Source organism: Cetorhinus maximus, chromosome 12, assembly GCF_964194155.1.
Source record: "Cetorhinus maximus chromosome 12, sCetMax3.hap1.1, whole genome shotgun sequence".
NCBI lineage: Eukaryota > Metazoa > Chordata > Chondrichthyes > Lamniformes > Cetorhinidae > Cetorhinus > Cetorhinus maximus.
In genome coordinates, this window is record NC_135890.1 from 23,991,993 (window position 1) to 24,007,995 (window position 16,003).

General features: G+C 41.3%; 1 protein-coding gene across 11 annotated transcripts in view; it reads right to left on the reverse strand.

Moving 5' to 3' along the window:
- The window catches only part of dennd6b (DENN/MADD domain containing 6B), a 105,896-nt gene that overhangs the window by 5,011 nt on the left and 84,882 nt on the right, over positions 1 to 16,003 (reverse strand). For 6 of the 11 annotated variants that reach the window (XM_078553172.1, XM_078553169.1, XM_078553174.1 and 3 more), the window contains 5 exons: positions 15,448 to 15,501; positions 12,798 to 12,907; positions 8,770 to 8,872; positions 6,405 to 6,479; positions 3,479 to 3,908 (listed from right to left, as the gene is read on the reverse strand). In XM_078553172.1, coding sequence (XP_078409298.1) covers positions 3,786 to 3,908; positions 6,405 to 6,479; positions 8,770 to 8,872; positions 12,798 to 12,907; positions 15,448 to 15,501 — 465 coding nt within the window. In that variant the 3' untranslated portion in view covers positions 3,479 to 3,785. Of the gene's footprint in view, positions 1 to 17; positions 168 to 3,478; positions 3,909 to 6,383; positions 6,480 to 8,769; positions 8,873 to 11,680; positions 11,734 to 12,797; positions 12,908 to 15,447; positions 15,502 to 16,003 lie in introns of those variants that run through there. The other 5 variants (XM_078553171.1, XM_078553173.1, XR_013578107.1 and 2 more) reach the window with 5 other exon arrangements.

The window sequence follows — 16,003 nt, forward strand, 5'->3', positions numbered from 1 at the left end:
CAAAGTGTTGTTCATTTTTTTATTCCGTGTGTGAAGCTGCTCCACTTGTTAGTTTCTGACATCAGTCTTATACGCCCATGTCACGTTTCGATCAATCTTAATGGCTTTTCAAAACCATCAATCAAATTGCCTTTGCTTGTCCAAAGAAAATGTAACTGCTTCAGCCTCTCATTATACCTGTGTTTTTATTAACCCAAGCTCCATATGGAATACAATACACCAGCCCCAAGTTATATTGCTACTAAAAACAAAATGTTGAAAATACTCAGGTTTGGCAGCATCTTTGAAGAAAACAGTTAACATTTTGAGCCAAATATGACTTCTTTAGAACTCTTCAAATCCAACAATGTTATATTGCTGCCCGGGTTGCTCATGGATACGTGTAATATGCTGTGATCTAGACAATTCTTAATTTAAAGAAAACGGAAAAATCTACAGCCTCCAGAGTGCACTACAGTAGGTGAATATTTCAGGTGGGGCCAGCTATTTCTTGTGGAGGAGGAAGCATCCATTTTTTCTAAACAGGAAGTTTGCAACCTTCCCATTTAATCCATGCCATTATTTGAAAGATCATTATATCCTTGCCAGGTGCAACTACAAATAAAGGTAAGGTCCCAGCCTGCCAATTTGACACCTTTACTCTCATATCTATTGGTCACTAAAAAGGCTTTGCAAACCATTTTTAAAATGTGATGCAAAACTGCAACTTCTTTAGTTAAGAAAGGAGGATTAATGGCAGTTTTGTTGAATCAAGGACTACAGGCTGTACAGACAGCTGATGTACTCAAAAGAAGTTCAATGTGCACAGTCAATGTGGTTCAGCATCTATTTCAGAATAATACACCCCAGAAGGCAGCCATTCAGCCCATTCTGTCTGAGCTGACTTTTTGAGCTATCTGGTTACTCATTCCCTGCTCCTTCCCCATAGCCCAACAAATGTTTCCTTTTCACGTATACAATTTCCTTTTGGATTCTAATTATCTCTGCCCACCTTCAGTGGCTGAGGGAATGTTTTCAGCCATGTTTGTTAGTCTTTTTGAAAATAATATCTCAATGGTGCATTCTCCATGGTAACGAAGTGTTCTGATGAGTGCAAGATGAAAAGCTTAAACCATGTCTTTTTTCCCCCAGTTATGCTGACTAGCCTGTTGTCACTGTATTTCTTCTTCTCTCCTTGAACATTTACAGAGATGTTACATCAGTGGATTCTATCCCATATTTTGGAAGGGGAATGGAAAAAAACAATTTTCAGTATTATCTAGATTTTAATTACCCACAATTGACTGGGATTGTAGAAATGGGAATTGCATTTCCAAACGTGTGAAGACTACTAAGAGCAGTAGGCCTGCGCGCAAGGATAGCAAATTGCTACATTTCACTGAGTAACAAAATAGATCAGGTAGATGAGATGAGAAATATGAATGATTTCTGTGCTGTATGGTTTTATTTTAGTGATCAGAATATGATGAGGTTTATGGACCAAATGGAAAGGGAAGTGTTAGCACATTGGATCAGGGCTAAGCATTCAATGCTTTAAAATGTTCTGCATCTTAACAAGATTAAATAAAAACAGAAAATACTGGAAATACTCAGCAGGTCAGGTAGCATCTGCAGCGAGAGAAACAGAGCTAACATTTCAGGTCAATGAGCTTTCACCAGATGGGGAAGAGTTAAGTTCCACCTTGGTTAAAAATGAGATAAGAAGTATCATGATTTTTAAAGTATTAGAGAAAATAGTTGAGCTAAAGGAGAACGATAAAGAGAAAATAGAAACAGCCAAAATGCAATTCAGAAAGGAAGGTTTTAGTGGAAGAACCTGACCTTTGAGGAGGTGACAGATATGGCAGGTGTGGAAAACTTTGACAGATACCATTTAGGATATGATATTGGGGGATAGGTCACGAACAGGGTTTAAAAACTTTTTCAAATCGGAAGAAACAATAGGAATAAAGGACAATCATCATAATCCTAAATGCCTGCCCTATTTTCTTTATTATTTTATTCCTCTTTCCTTCAACCACCTATTCTTAATTTTTTCTTAAATATTGACACTGCTTCAATCAGTAACTGGTAGTGAATTTCACATCCTCAGAACTCTGTGTAAAAAGTCCCCAACCCTTGGTCCTAAGTCTCTTACATTTATGCTTGTATCTATGATCTTTCAATTACTGAACATCAGCCATTTGTATCTTATGTCTCAAACTTAGTAATTTTAAACAGGACTATCAAATTACTCTAATCTCACTTGTTCTAAGGGAAACTGACCAAATTTTTCAAGACTTTATTAAACACCTTTTGAAAATTCATATTCACAAATTCACTATTTCCTTCATCAATACACTATTTCCTCAGACAATGTTTAACTTATTGTCTTTTCTTATAAATCCAATTACCTGCCTTTAAATTATCCTGTCTTTTTAAGTATTCTAGTTTTGTTTCAACAAGTTTTGTTAGAAGTAGCCTTGACACCTTAAGATCAGACACAGTCCAGGCCTTCACTCAACCAACTATTTTGCCAACTCTGAGAATGGATTTTATAATAATTAAATTTGCACAACTACTGGTAGTTTCTCCACATCGTCATGTACCTAACTGCAGAATTTATCTTCCACCAGCCAGGTCTGTAATCCTACATGGCCAACAGATTGGATCACATTCTTCAGCTCTTGTTACAGGTCATGCAATGCAGTTTGTTCCAGATTGCATTCTCACATTTAATGACTGATCATTAATTAGATTTTACAGGCTTGGACTGATATGTGGTGTGAATGCTACCTACCACTTAGTGCCGGGACAATGACCATCTCCATTTGATATACAACAATACCATTGGTGAATCCTCCACCATCAGCATCCTGGGGGGTTACGGATGACCAGAAACTTAACTGGTCCAATCACATAAATACTGTGGGTACAAGATCAGGTCAGAGGCAGGGAATTCTGCAGCGAGTAACTCACCTCCTGAGTCAAAGAGTGTCCACCATCTACAAGGGAGAAGTTGGGAGTGTGATGGAATACTCTCCACTTGCTTGGATGAGTACAGCTCTAACACTCAAGAAACTCAACAGCATCCAGCACAACGCAGACCACTTGACTGGCACCCCATCTACCACCAGCTCACAGTGGAAGCAGTGTGTGCCATGCACTGCAGTACACACCAAACCTCCTTCAACCGGATCTTCCAAAACCGCAGCCTCTATCACCTAGGACAGCAGACATACGGGAACACCACCACCTGCAAGTTCCCCTCCATGCAGCACACCATCCTGACTTGGAATGCTATCAACATTCCTTCATAGTCACTGGGTGAAAATCCTGAAATGCAATAACAGCACTGGCGGTGTGCCTACACCACATGCACTGTAGCAACTGAAGAAGGCAGCTTACCACCTTCCCAAGAGCAATTAGGGATGGGCAACAAATGTTGACATTGTCAGCAACGTTCACATCCCATGAACAAATAAAAGAAACAACACCATGGGTTTAAAACTGTTTAATTTAATCCTGTGATACCTTTTTCAAAACTAACAGTAATAAGCGTGTTCTGATCCTATCCATGTGTAAGCTAGGTTACATCACAGACATTTTAGTTCATCATTCACAATTAATTCTGGCTGCTGAATAGAAGCTTTCACTCTAGTGCAATCCTACCACTGCAACCAATTCTGTCTGTATAATGGAAGTTTCAGAATCTGACAACAGAAAACAGATGGCGTCCACAGTGACTTCTCTCTACTGCTTCCCTCTGACGGATTGAACTGCCTGCAGGTCACTTGCTGTCCCAATTAATGTCGGTGCAACACCACTTGTAGATCATCAGGCAGGGAGCTGATTACTGTTTCCAGATACAACTCCAGCTTCTCCAGCAAGTCTTCCCTGACTGGGAGCTGATGGACCCTTGCTTTTAACTGGATAGGAAAACATAGCCATTAAATTAAAAAGGGTGAGATGGAAGAGCCCTGAAAATATTGAACTTAACTGTTTGACTTTCAAAAAGTGTGGTGGCAGACAGAATTTAGGCATAATGCATTTTAAAAATCTTATAGGTAGAAAATGTAAATGTCCTTCCATGCTATCTGTTGTGTTCCACAGAATGGGGTGGATCCAGGACAAGATCAAACTCATTTGCTCAACAAATGAAAAAGACTGGAATTATGCAGTAATAAAAAGAAATTGCTGGAAATGCTCAGTAGGTCAAGCAGCATCTGTGGAAGATTTCCAGCATCTGCAGTATTTTGCTTTTGTAATAGAATTATGCAGCACTGGAGACCATTCAATTTTTATCTCAAAAAAAAATACAAAGAGATTGAAAGCCATGTTCCATTTTTACAGGTCTCTGGTTAGACCCCATCTGGAACACTGGATTCGGTTCTGGGCACTGGACCTCCGGAAGGATACATCGGTCTTGAAGGAGGTACAGTACAAGTACACAAGAATGGTACTAGGGTTTGAAGGGTTAAATCATGAGGACAAGTTGCATAGACTAGACTTGGATTCTTTTAAGTATAGAAGATTGAGGGATGATCTAATCGAGGTGTTTAAGACCGTTAAAGGACTCGATAGGATACATAGAAACTATTTCCGCTGGTGGGGTATTCCAGAACAAAGGATCATAACCTTAAAATTAGAGTTAGGCCACTCAGGGGTGATGTCAGGAAGCATTTCCTCACATGATGGAGAGTGGAAATCTGGAACTCTCTCCCAAAATTTTCAAAACAAAGGTTAATAGTTTTTTTGTCAGGCATAGGTTTAAGGGTTATGGAACCAATGCAGGAAGATGGAGTTAAAATACAGATTAACCATGATACAGTAGATAAAAACTCTTTCCATTAGCTGGGGAATCCAGGACTAGGAGTCACACCATAAAAATTAGAGCCATCTTTTCTGGACTGAAGTTAGGAAACACACAGGGTGGTAGCAGTTTGGCATTCTCTTCGGCAACAGCAGTTGATGCTGGGTCAGTTGTTAAATTTAAATCTGAGATTGGTAGATTCCTGTTAGCCAAAGGTATTCGGTGTTAGATGGCAAAGTTGGATATATAGAATTAGGTCCAAGATAAATCATGAACTCAGTGAATGACAGAATAGACTCAAGGAGCTTAATGGCCAACACCTGTCCCTACAAAGCTGTCATGACTTCACCTAATCATATTATGATTTTCTAAGTGGCCTGTTACCCCGTTCATAATACAGATTCAAGCATTTCCCCTAACTGGCCTAGAGTTCCCTGCTTTCTCTCTTCCTTTCTTGAACAGCAGGGTTCCATTTGCTATAGGGCAATCCATGGGGACCATTCTAGAGTCTAGGGAATTCTGGAAGATCAAACCCAATGTATCCACTAATATCTGTTTTACCTCTTTTAAAATCTAAGATGTAGACCATCAGGTTCAGGGCATTTGTTGGCTTTTAGTCCCATTAATTTTTCCAGTACTTTTTCTTTACTAATATTAATTACTTTTAAGTTCCTCACTCTCATTAAACCCTTGGTTCTCCTGCTCAATGCAAAACCTGCACCACTCAACACCATGCAAACCACTGCCCCTGCAGCAGCAACCCCACACCCCACCTGCACTGCTTGGTTCCTTGCACACCTTGCAACAGAACCTTGCTGCATCCACTGTTCTTACAACACCTGCTTTCTATACTGCCCATTGGCTTTAAATCATGTGTACATTAGGGATCTTGAATTCCTTTGTTTTCCTACAGTTCCTACTTCAATTTAACTTGCTTGGGTTGAAAGTGGATGATCTCATATTATCCCACACTGAATTCCATCTGCTATACTTTTGCCCACTCACTTAATCAATCATCAATGCACCATTGCTACTTCCTGTTCCTAATGTACATTACTGAAGCTGTGGGATAAATGAGCAGGGAAGTGGACAGTATAAATGGGTTCAAGAAAAAATTATTTTTTGCTTGAGGGAGAAAGGATTGAAGGATATGCTGAGAAGAATGGTGTTGATCTATGAAAAAAGGGCCTGTTTATTTAAACTAATTGCTGGAAAATCCAATGGTAGGATATATAAAGAATGATAATTATTTTTTCAGCTCCAATTCAACTGAATAAGCAGTGTTTTGATGTAAAGGTTTTGGTACTGTCGTCAATGACAAAACCTAGAACTGTTCAGAAATTAGATAACAGGGAAAGATTTCTGTTGGAGAACAACAGTAAGAGACCAACGTCAGGATTAAAGTAAGTAATGGGAAGATAGAATAGAAAGAGCTTCAGCACAATCCCTCTGATTGCATTCTATATTCAATAAATGGATCTATCCTGATGTTTATAAAGGATAAACAGAAGGATTTTTAAAATGATTTTCCTTACACTGTGATGACAATCTACAGGCATTAACAAAGTCCAATTAATAGAGAGACACATACAAGAGGAAATGCAAATCTTACCAATTTCTCACGCAGTTTTAAAATCAGGTCCACAACTTCCACTTCAGACTTTTCTCGAACCCACATCAGCAGATCCTAGTAAAACGGAAGGTAAATGTAAAAAACAAATAGAGTTTCACTGTTCAAATTAGTAACTAAATATGCTAAGTACACCTTTGTGTATTTCTTAACCACAGTTAAGAAGGCTGTTCAAAAAAAAATACTGGATCCTTGGCTTTATGATTGGGGCATAGAGTACAAAAGCAAGGAAGTTATGCTGAATCTTTATAAATCACTGGTTAAGCCTCAGCTGGAGTATTATGTTCATCTCTGGACTTTAGGAAGAATGTCAAGGCCTTCTTGAGGACGCAGAGGAGATTTATTAAAATGGTCCCATTTCAGTTACGTGAAAACATGAGGGGAGCTGGAATTGTTCACCTTACAGCGGAGAAAGTTGAGAGGAGATTTAATAAAAGTGAAGGGTTTTTATTCAAATAGGGAGGAAACTTCCCACTGGCAGGAAGGTCTATGACCAGTGGATGCAGATTAAGATATTGGCAAAAGAACCAGTGAGGAGGTGAAGAGAATTGTTTTCTTAGCGAATTATATCCTGGAATGTGTTGTGTTAAAAAGGTGGTGGAAATAGATTCAATAGTAACTTTAAAAAGAGAATTGGATAAATACTTGAAGGAGTATGGGGAAATAACAGAGGTGTGGGACTGACTGACTAGCCAGCCCTACCAAAGACCCAGCACAGGCATAATGGTCAGTCTCCTACTGTGCTGTAAAATTCTCTGATATTATGGCTATTTACATTGTCAATGTGGTGGTAAAGTGGTAGATCGGGAGAACTCTCCGGAATTCTACCCATAAATTTGTTGCTGAGGTTCCATTTCATTTGGTGCCAGACACTATAATAGGTTTGCCTTCCCCCACCTCTTCACCCCCACTCTGTCGCCCTTTCCAGCTCCTGCTCTGGCTCCCACTCATGCCCTCCACCCCTGCCCCTGTTTTCTTCCGTCCCTCCCACTGCTCTGCCACACCTGGATCAGCACTTGGACTTGACGTTATGTGTACAGTCACAGATGATTGGCTAGAGTATTAGAAATCATCTCCAGGCATACACTTCCTGAATTTGACTTAATCCTCACCATAATGCAGTGCCTCTAATAATAATAGTGCATCACATAGCATGACCTGCATTCTTACAAAACAGCATATCTTCCAACTTGGCATCAGCTATCCCTCGAGAGATCCACTAATAAATTTTTTAAAATGTTTCCTTGTAGTTAAATACAAATTATTTTAATAAAAACTTAACACTCATGAAATTAATTCAGCTGAATGAAGGTAGTCCTGATGCCTTCTAGCTCTCATTGTTCACACAGAATACTCTGTTACAAACTCAGTCAGGTATCCTGGAAGGGAGTTGTGAGCCAGGCTAAGAACCTGTCCATGTAAACAGGGGTATTGTTACGTAAATAACCGAGAACTCAATCTGCCAATTAGAAAGCAGTGGTAGAAACGTGTGGTCTTGTGCTGCTAGGTATAAAGATAGGACCTAAAATTATTAATTTCTTCATTAAATGGTTAAAAATTCACACTATTATAAATTTTATAAATGTAAAATATGATGTTGTGCCTCAACACCAAATAACAGACAGAAGTCCCATGCAGACATAGGTTGAATTCCAGCTCTAACAGAGTTTGCTGTTTATTACCTTGAGTTTGTTGTTCAAAACGTACATTGATCTCAAGACTACGATAGACACTTCCAAAGCTATGGGGAGTTGGGACTTTTCCACAAGAGTGACCTCAAATGCAAGAGCTTAAATGCATTATTAACCACCCAATACCTGACCTCCACTAGATTGTAGTCACTCATTACTCCATTCCCCATCGCCTCCTAACACTGGCATCCAGACACGCAACATATTACATTTAAAACCCTTGACTTCATTTGCAAATTTCCCCACAGCCTAGCTCAACCCTATATCAAGTTTCTCCAGCATGATATCCCCCATCATACACCCTTTGGTCCTCCAACTCTGGCACCTCCATTCACCCATCACTGGCATGAACACCTTTAATGCTCTTGGCCCTATTAACTGGAAATGCCCTCAGCAGCCCCATGCATCTTCACTTTTAAAAACGCTTTCTCAAAATACATCTTTTCAACCTAGCTTAGTAACCCCTCTGAATCTCCCTCCAAAGCCAGGTTTTTTTCCTGCCCCTTCTGTAAAGTGCTGGGGGACATCTGTGTTAAAGAAACTGTACAGATGTAAGTTATTGTTGCAGTATACATATGGTAGGGTTGGTTTGAACCGCCTTCCTCACCCAAACCTATTTCACAAGATCTAAAGCTTTGATGATGGCCCATACTTACTGCCTCACACAACACCTCAAGGTGAAGAATCTCCAGCTTCTTACACATCTCCTGGTATCTCATACGAAACCAGCCATCAAAGTTAGGAGATTTAAAAAAACGTCTGTCAATTCAAGAAAACAAATTCTGCTCAGATCAGTAACCTAATATAATAGTACCTCAAAATTACATACACTTGAGCAGGCTCATAATAAAGCAGAGAACCGAGTTGAGTATAGAAAGTTCAGAGGAGAACTGAAAAAGGAAATAAAAGGGGCAAACAGTGTGTACAAGAATAGATTGGCGACTAACATAAAAATGAACCCAAAATTCTTATATGAACATGTTTGCACGGGTGGTCCAAGAAAGCAGGGCCAATTAAGGAGCTAAAAAGAGAAAACTCTACAGAGATACGGAGAAAGGACAGGGCAGTGGGACTAACTGGATTGCTTTACGCAAGGGTCGGTGCAGACTTGATGGACCAATAAGATCTTCTTGTGGAGGGCATGGCTGAGGTACAAATTGAGTACTTTGCACCTGTCATTGCTAAAGAGGATGCCTGCCAATATCACAGTAATGGAGGATCTGGTAGAAAAATTGGTTAGGATAAAATGAGTTAAAGAAGAGGTACTTTAAAATGTTGGTAGTGTATGGGAGCGGGACTAGAAGATTGGAAGATTACAAATGTTGCAAAGAGAGGGGAGGAAAATAAATATGGCATTGACAGGCTAGTCAGCCTAACTTTGGTGATGGGGAACCTTTTAGAGACAGTGGACAAGGTTTTACCGGCCCCCAGGTGGCAATCTTGGGGGCGGGTGTGTAGGGGACTGAAAATGCCTGGAAGCCATGTCCCCAACTCAGGCCTGTCACTGGGCATTTTCCGGGCAGTGGAAATGACAGCAGCTTGGCTGCTGCTAACCAGAGGCGGGTGGCCAAGTTAAATCATTAAAAGGTCAATTGACAGCCCTTCTCACAGGCTGCCTGCACTTTGCCAGTGGAGATGCCCCTGCCCCACGGAGATGTTGACAGCTGTATGGGGGTAGTTTCCTCGGGGGAAGGGAGAAGGACAATCACAACCAGAGGGTCTGTAGCTCAAAGCGGGGGCCCCTGGCAGCAATGGTCAGCCCCCTGGACCCAATGCCACCACTGGAGGTGTTTCCCCTCTAATTGCCAGGCCTGCCTGCCTGGTCCCAGCACAGGAACAATTTTTCTTACCTCCTATGCAAGCGGTGCCCTCTAAATCTCCTTTGCAGTTGCCACTTCTCTGTGGTGCTACTGAAACTGCAAAGCTGCCAGCCCTCTCATTGGGCCAGCAGTGTGGAGACCCAGCCCACAATCCTCAATTGGACAGTGGGCCAGTCACTTAATTGGTTGCCCACAAGGGCTCGAGACTCGCAAATGATCCTGACATTGGAACTCACACCATGCCCTTCAAGTCTTAGCCAGCATGAAGGCAAAATTAATTGTCATTTGGGAAAATATGAGTTAATAAAAGACAGCCAGCACAGATTTAATAAGAACGAATCGTGTTTTACTAACTTAGATGAGTTTTTTGATGAAGCAGCGGAGAGGTTTGATGTAGGAAGTATGGTTGATATTGTATATGTGGATCTTCAAAAGGTGTTGGTTAAAGTTCCACATATTAGACTTGTTAGCAATATTGAAACTCATGAAATTAAGGGGACATTGGCAGCGTGAATATGAAATTTGATAAGGGACAAAAAACAGAGGGTAGTGGTGAACATTGGTTTTTCAGAGTGAAAGGAAGTAGTACCACTTTTTTTTTTAAGTATTTCTTCATATTAGTGGCCTGGACTTGGGTATACAAGTTATAATTTCATAGCTTGTAAATGACATGTAACTTGTAAATGCAGTATAAAGTAGGAAGGGTAGTAACAAACTTCAGGAAGACATCAATCAAACAAACATACGGCAAATGAAATTTTAGTACAGAGAAGTGTGAAGTGTTGCACTGCCTTTATAGTGTACAAGAGCAAGAAAGTTATGCTAAACTTTGATAAATCAGTGGTTAGGTCCCAACTGGAATACTGCATCCAATCCTAGGCATAACACTTTAGAAAGGGTGTCAAGGTCTTGGAAAGGGTGCAGAGGAGATTTACTAGAATGGGATCAGGGACAGGGGACTTCAATTACACAGAGAGACGACAGAAGCTGAGGTTCTTCTCAGAGCAGAGAGGGTACGAGGAGATTTGATAGAGGTGTTCAAAATCTTGAAAGGTTTTGATAGAGTAAATAAGGAGAAACTGTTTCCAGTCTCAGAAGGGTTATTAACCAGATGACAAATAATTAAGATAATTGGTAAAAGAACTGGAGCCAACCACAAGGAGAAACTTTTTTATGCAGTGAGTTATGATCCAGAATGTACTACCTGAAAATGTGGTGGAAACAGATTCAACAATAACTCAAAAGGGAATTGGGTAAATGCTTGAAGAGGAAAAAAATTGCAGGACTATAGGGAAAGAACAGTAGTGTGCGAATTCTTTCAAAGAGCTAGCACAGACACGATGAGCCAAGTGGCCTCCTTATGTGCTGTATCATTCTATGATTCTGATTTAGTGACTGAAATAGCAATCGTTGTGATTGGTTTAAAGAAAGAATTTGAAGGCAGGGAAAAGCTTTTGAAGGTGGGGAGAAATGTAGTGAGAAGCGCGTTAGAGAAGAGTTCCAGAGTGTGGGACTAGTTGGCTGCAGGTTCTACCCCATTGGTAGAGTATTGTGGAGGGGTGAGGATGGGAAAGCAGCAGGCAATGTAGAGTAGACCAGTGTTTGGAGAATTGAGAGAAGTTGCATGGGTAGGGAGTGGCACAGCCATGGAAGGCACTGAATACAAATGTGAATTCTGAAATCAATGTTCTGAAGGATAGGCTGGCAATAACTGGGGACAGGGGCAATATTTTGTGAGATAAATTACCTGTTGCTAAGTTGGAGTTTATGCAAGGCGGGGCTCAGGACATCATTGATAACCTGAGTATGGAGACAGGATGATGGTTTCAGCAGCAGCAGGAATAACATGGGTGAAAAGTTTTGGAGGTAGAAGTTGTCTAACATGGTCGTGAATTGGATATGGGATTTCCAGGTCAACTCAAGGCACAGCAGAAACCAAGGCTGTTGGGTTTAACTTGAGATGGAATGTGGGAAAGTTGTTGGGATCAGGTGCTAAGGTAGAAGGCTGGAGTTGTGCACTGGGGACAGGAATCAGGAGTCGGGACTGTTTCTGGGTCCCAAACCCACCCCCGAGGGGATACAGTCACTGACCTGGAATTTTCACACAGGGACCCCCTCTAATTGGCATGGAGACAGGTTCCCTCTCCAAATGAAGTGATGGATAAGCTCTAAGTTGGAGGGTCAATCAGAGGCCTTCAGCTTGAGAGGAGTAGCAGCCTGCAAGGGATGGTAAGTAACTGAGTAGGCGCTCAATTTGGAGGCCCCCTCTAACCAACTTTTTAAAAAAGTTTAAATAAAAGACAGAAAAAGCAGCCAGGCCACAACTTTGGGTGGATGGCAGCGAAGCCCTCTGCAGGGTGGCCTTTTGCTGCACCTGCACCTCTAGGCCTGCTTGGAGTTCTGGTCCCTCGGCTTGCTGCTGGGTGCCCATGTTGAGGCAATTAAACTGTCCCTCTCTGGGTCAGGAAAATGGAGGTCTACTGGAAAATCCCAGTTGGCCTCCTTTCAGTGTGCTTAACAAGGCTTTTAATGAGCCTAGTTTTCTGCCCACCATGTGGAGACGCTGGTAGCCCTCCTGGCCCTGAATCTGCCTTCACCAAAATGACCAACACCAGGAACGGTGTCGGGAAATCTGCACACTGGCTGACACGAATATTTTCGGGCCCTATCTGTCTTCGTTCCCGACCTCGGTGGGGCCCAAACATTCAGCCCAGAGTTTCTGACAAAGACCATAAAAAACGTCTTCGATCAGGTCACTGATTTTCAAAACAAAATGATTCTCCACCCCAAAATAAAAGGTTTCAATACTTTACAGCTCCTCACTTACAGTCAAGCTTGCAATTAGATTTAAAGTCATGCTCTACCTGTATAATCCTACCCAATCCCCTTTCTGCACAGAGGTCAGTTGTGGTCCAGTGTATTCCAGTGTCTTCATGAATTCTTCTTTGATAAAGGGGCGGATCTGCGGTGGGTTCTGTCAGAAAAAAGCAGTAGAAATAATGGAATTTTCTTTCTACTGGGAAGACCATTTACTTTCATATGCAAGAACCTTCTGAACTCTTGGCAAGGTCTTATTTACCATCCTAAGTTCCTCCAATAGAGAATCCTGAGCTTCTGACTTTTACCTCAATCCACTGATGAAGAACATGAACAGTTGCAAATCCTTGCACTGCATGCATCAGTACACCATCAGCTCTCACATGTCACTCACGCACTGGCTGCACCAACTTAATGCGTCTTTTAACATGATATTCAGGAGAGAGTGGCTGAGCACTTGGACAGAGCCAGGATAGATTTATAAAGGGTAAATCTAACAAACCTGACCAAATATTTTGAGGCGGTAACTAACAAAGTAGTTAAGGGAGAGTCTACAGGTGTTATTTATATGGACTTCCCAAAGGCATTTAATTAGGTTCCACATAAGAGACTCTTAACAATAGGTAATAAATTATAGTTTTTGCGTGTGACACTCGCATTCCATGAACAAAACAAAAAAAAATCAGGGTGCATGGAACTGGAGGCAAATCTTTGGCTTGGATAGGGAATTGGTTAGCAGGTAGGAGAGAGAGAGAGAATCAGGACAATGTGTATGTGCTCAAATTGGCAGGATTGGGCTGGTGTCCCCAGACACTGTGGCCTCAGCTTTTTACTACAATTATAAATAACTCAGGTGATGGAATAGAGAGCCGTATATCCAACCTTGCTGACTTCGCTTAATTATGTTGCACAACAAATGGTGTAAATGGGAGCAAATAGTTGCAAACGAACATTGAGAAATTGAGTGGACAGAACTATGGCAGATGGGTTAAAAGTGGGGAAGAGTGAAGTCATCCATTTTGGACTTAAGGAACATAGATCAGAGTATTTTCTAAATGGCAAGAAGCTAGGAACTGTGGAGCAGCAGAAAAATTTAGGGGTTCATTACATAAACCACTGAAGGTGGTTAGGTACAAAAAAAATTCAATAGGTTAAGGGTTGTTGACCTTTATCTTAAGGGGGCTGGAATATGAAAGGGTGGAAGTTATGCTACAGCTGTAAAAAGTGCTGGTTAGATTTTATTTGGAGCTCTGCGTTCAGTTCAGGGCATTGCACCTCAGGAAGGATACATTTGCCTTGGAGGAGATGCAGCGCAGATTCACCAGACTGAAATCTGGGATAAAAAGGTGAAATTATGAAACATGTTGAGAAACTAGACTTATATAACTCTTGAATATAGAAGATTAAGGGGTGAGCTGTTAAGACGATTAAAGGATTGATAGGATAGAAATAAACTATTTCCTCTGGTGGGGGTGTTCAGAACAAGGAAGTATAATTTTAAAATTAGAGCTAGGCTGTTGAGGTTTATGTCAAGAAGCATTTCTTCATAAAACGTGTAGTGGAAATCCAGAATTCTTTCCATAAAAAGCTGTTGAAGCTGGTGGTCAATTGACAATTTCAAAATTAAGATTTTACATGGTTTTGTTAGGCAAGGGTAACAAGACGGGTAAATTGAGTTAAAATACCTATCAGCCATGATCTAATTGAATGGTGAAACAGGCTCGATGAGTTGAATGGGCTCCTCCTGTTCCAATGCAACAGACTCGAAAGGTTGAACAGCTACCTCCAGCTCCTGTGTACTATGCAGCATTAGGCCAAACTGATAGGTTGCCACTTTACATTTTTCAGGTGTTCTCTGTAGAGGCTCACAGATAACATCCTAATCTTTTAAAATATCTGCAACTTTAATTCAATCTTTCTTTGGTCTAATCATCTCCCTTTGACATTCAAAGGCATTATCGTTGTTGAATTCCCCACCATCAACATCCTGGGAGTCACCATTGACCACAGACTTAACTGGACCAGTCACATAAATACAGTGGCCACAGGAGCGGGTCAGAGGCTGGATATTCTATGGCACGTGACTCACTTCCTGACTCTCCAAAGCCTTTTCACCATTTACAAGGCATCAGCAGGATGTGTGATGGAATACTCTCCAATTGCCTTGGTAGGTGCAGCTCCAACAACATTCAAGAAGCTCAACACCATCCAGGACAAAGCAGCCTGCTTGACTGGCACCCCATCCACCACCAGCACACAATAATTGCAGTGTGTAACATCTACAAGAAGCATTGCAGAAACTTGCCACGTCTTTTTCGACAGCATCTCCCCAAGGCCACGAGCTCAACCCCCTGGAAGAACTAAGGCAGGAGGCACATGGGAACACCGCCACCTGAAAGTTCCCCTCCAAGTCACACATTATCTTCACTTGGAAATATACAACGTTCCTTCATCGTTCCTGATAGCACATGGACTACAACAGTTCAAGAAGGTGGCTTACCACCACTAGTCCCCAGGACAACTTAGGGATGGACAATAAATGCAACCATATGTCAGTGATGTCCACATCCATGAATGAATAAATAAAGTTGATTGTCCCTTTATTTCAGAGATTTAACAGTTGTGTTGTAACTCAGAGTTTGCAAGTCAATACATGGAATGGAAACGTCACAATTTATCAGCAATACTCAGTTTTACCTTCCATGCAGTGATGGTTCTCTGAAGGGGCATCAGGCTGGCAACATATCTCTCCTGAGGGAAAGAAAACAATTATGTATAGTATAAGTTTCTATTTCCTACACATACCTTAAAATCTCCTTCAAAAGTTCCCTTTGGCTCAGTTGGTTCAAAATGGTGGCAAACCAATGCACACATCAGGGCTGGGCTTCCTGCCATGGTGCTTGGGAGCTATGGTAGGAATCAACATCACCACAAAAGGGAAGGCAAAAAACTGGGAGTGGGGAAGGGAGGGTAGGGAAGATTACAGGTGGGATATATAAGCCTATGTGCATATTATTAATGGAAACAGAAAATGCTAGAATTTCAACAGCATCTGTAGAGAGAGAAACAGAGGTAACATTTCAGCTCAGTGACCCCTTGCCAGAACTGGGAGTACTTCTTAGACCTATTAAGTTTTTTAAGCAAGGAAGAGAAAGGAGTGGGGGATAGGGAAGAAGGAACAAAAGGGAAGTTCTGTGATAGGGTTAAAGGCAGGGGTGATCAAAAGTGGCTGATAGTGCAAGGTGAAAAGAAT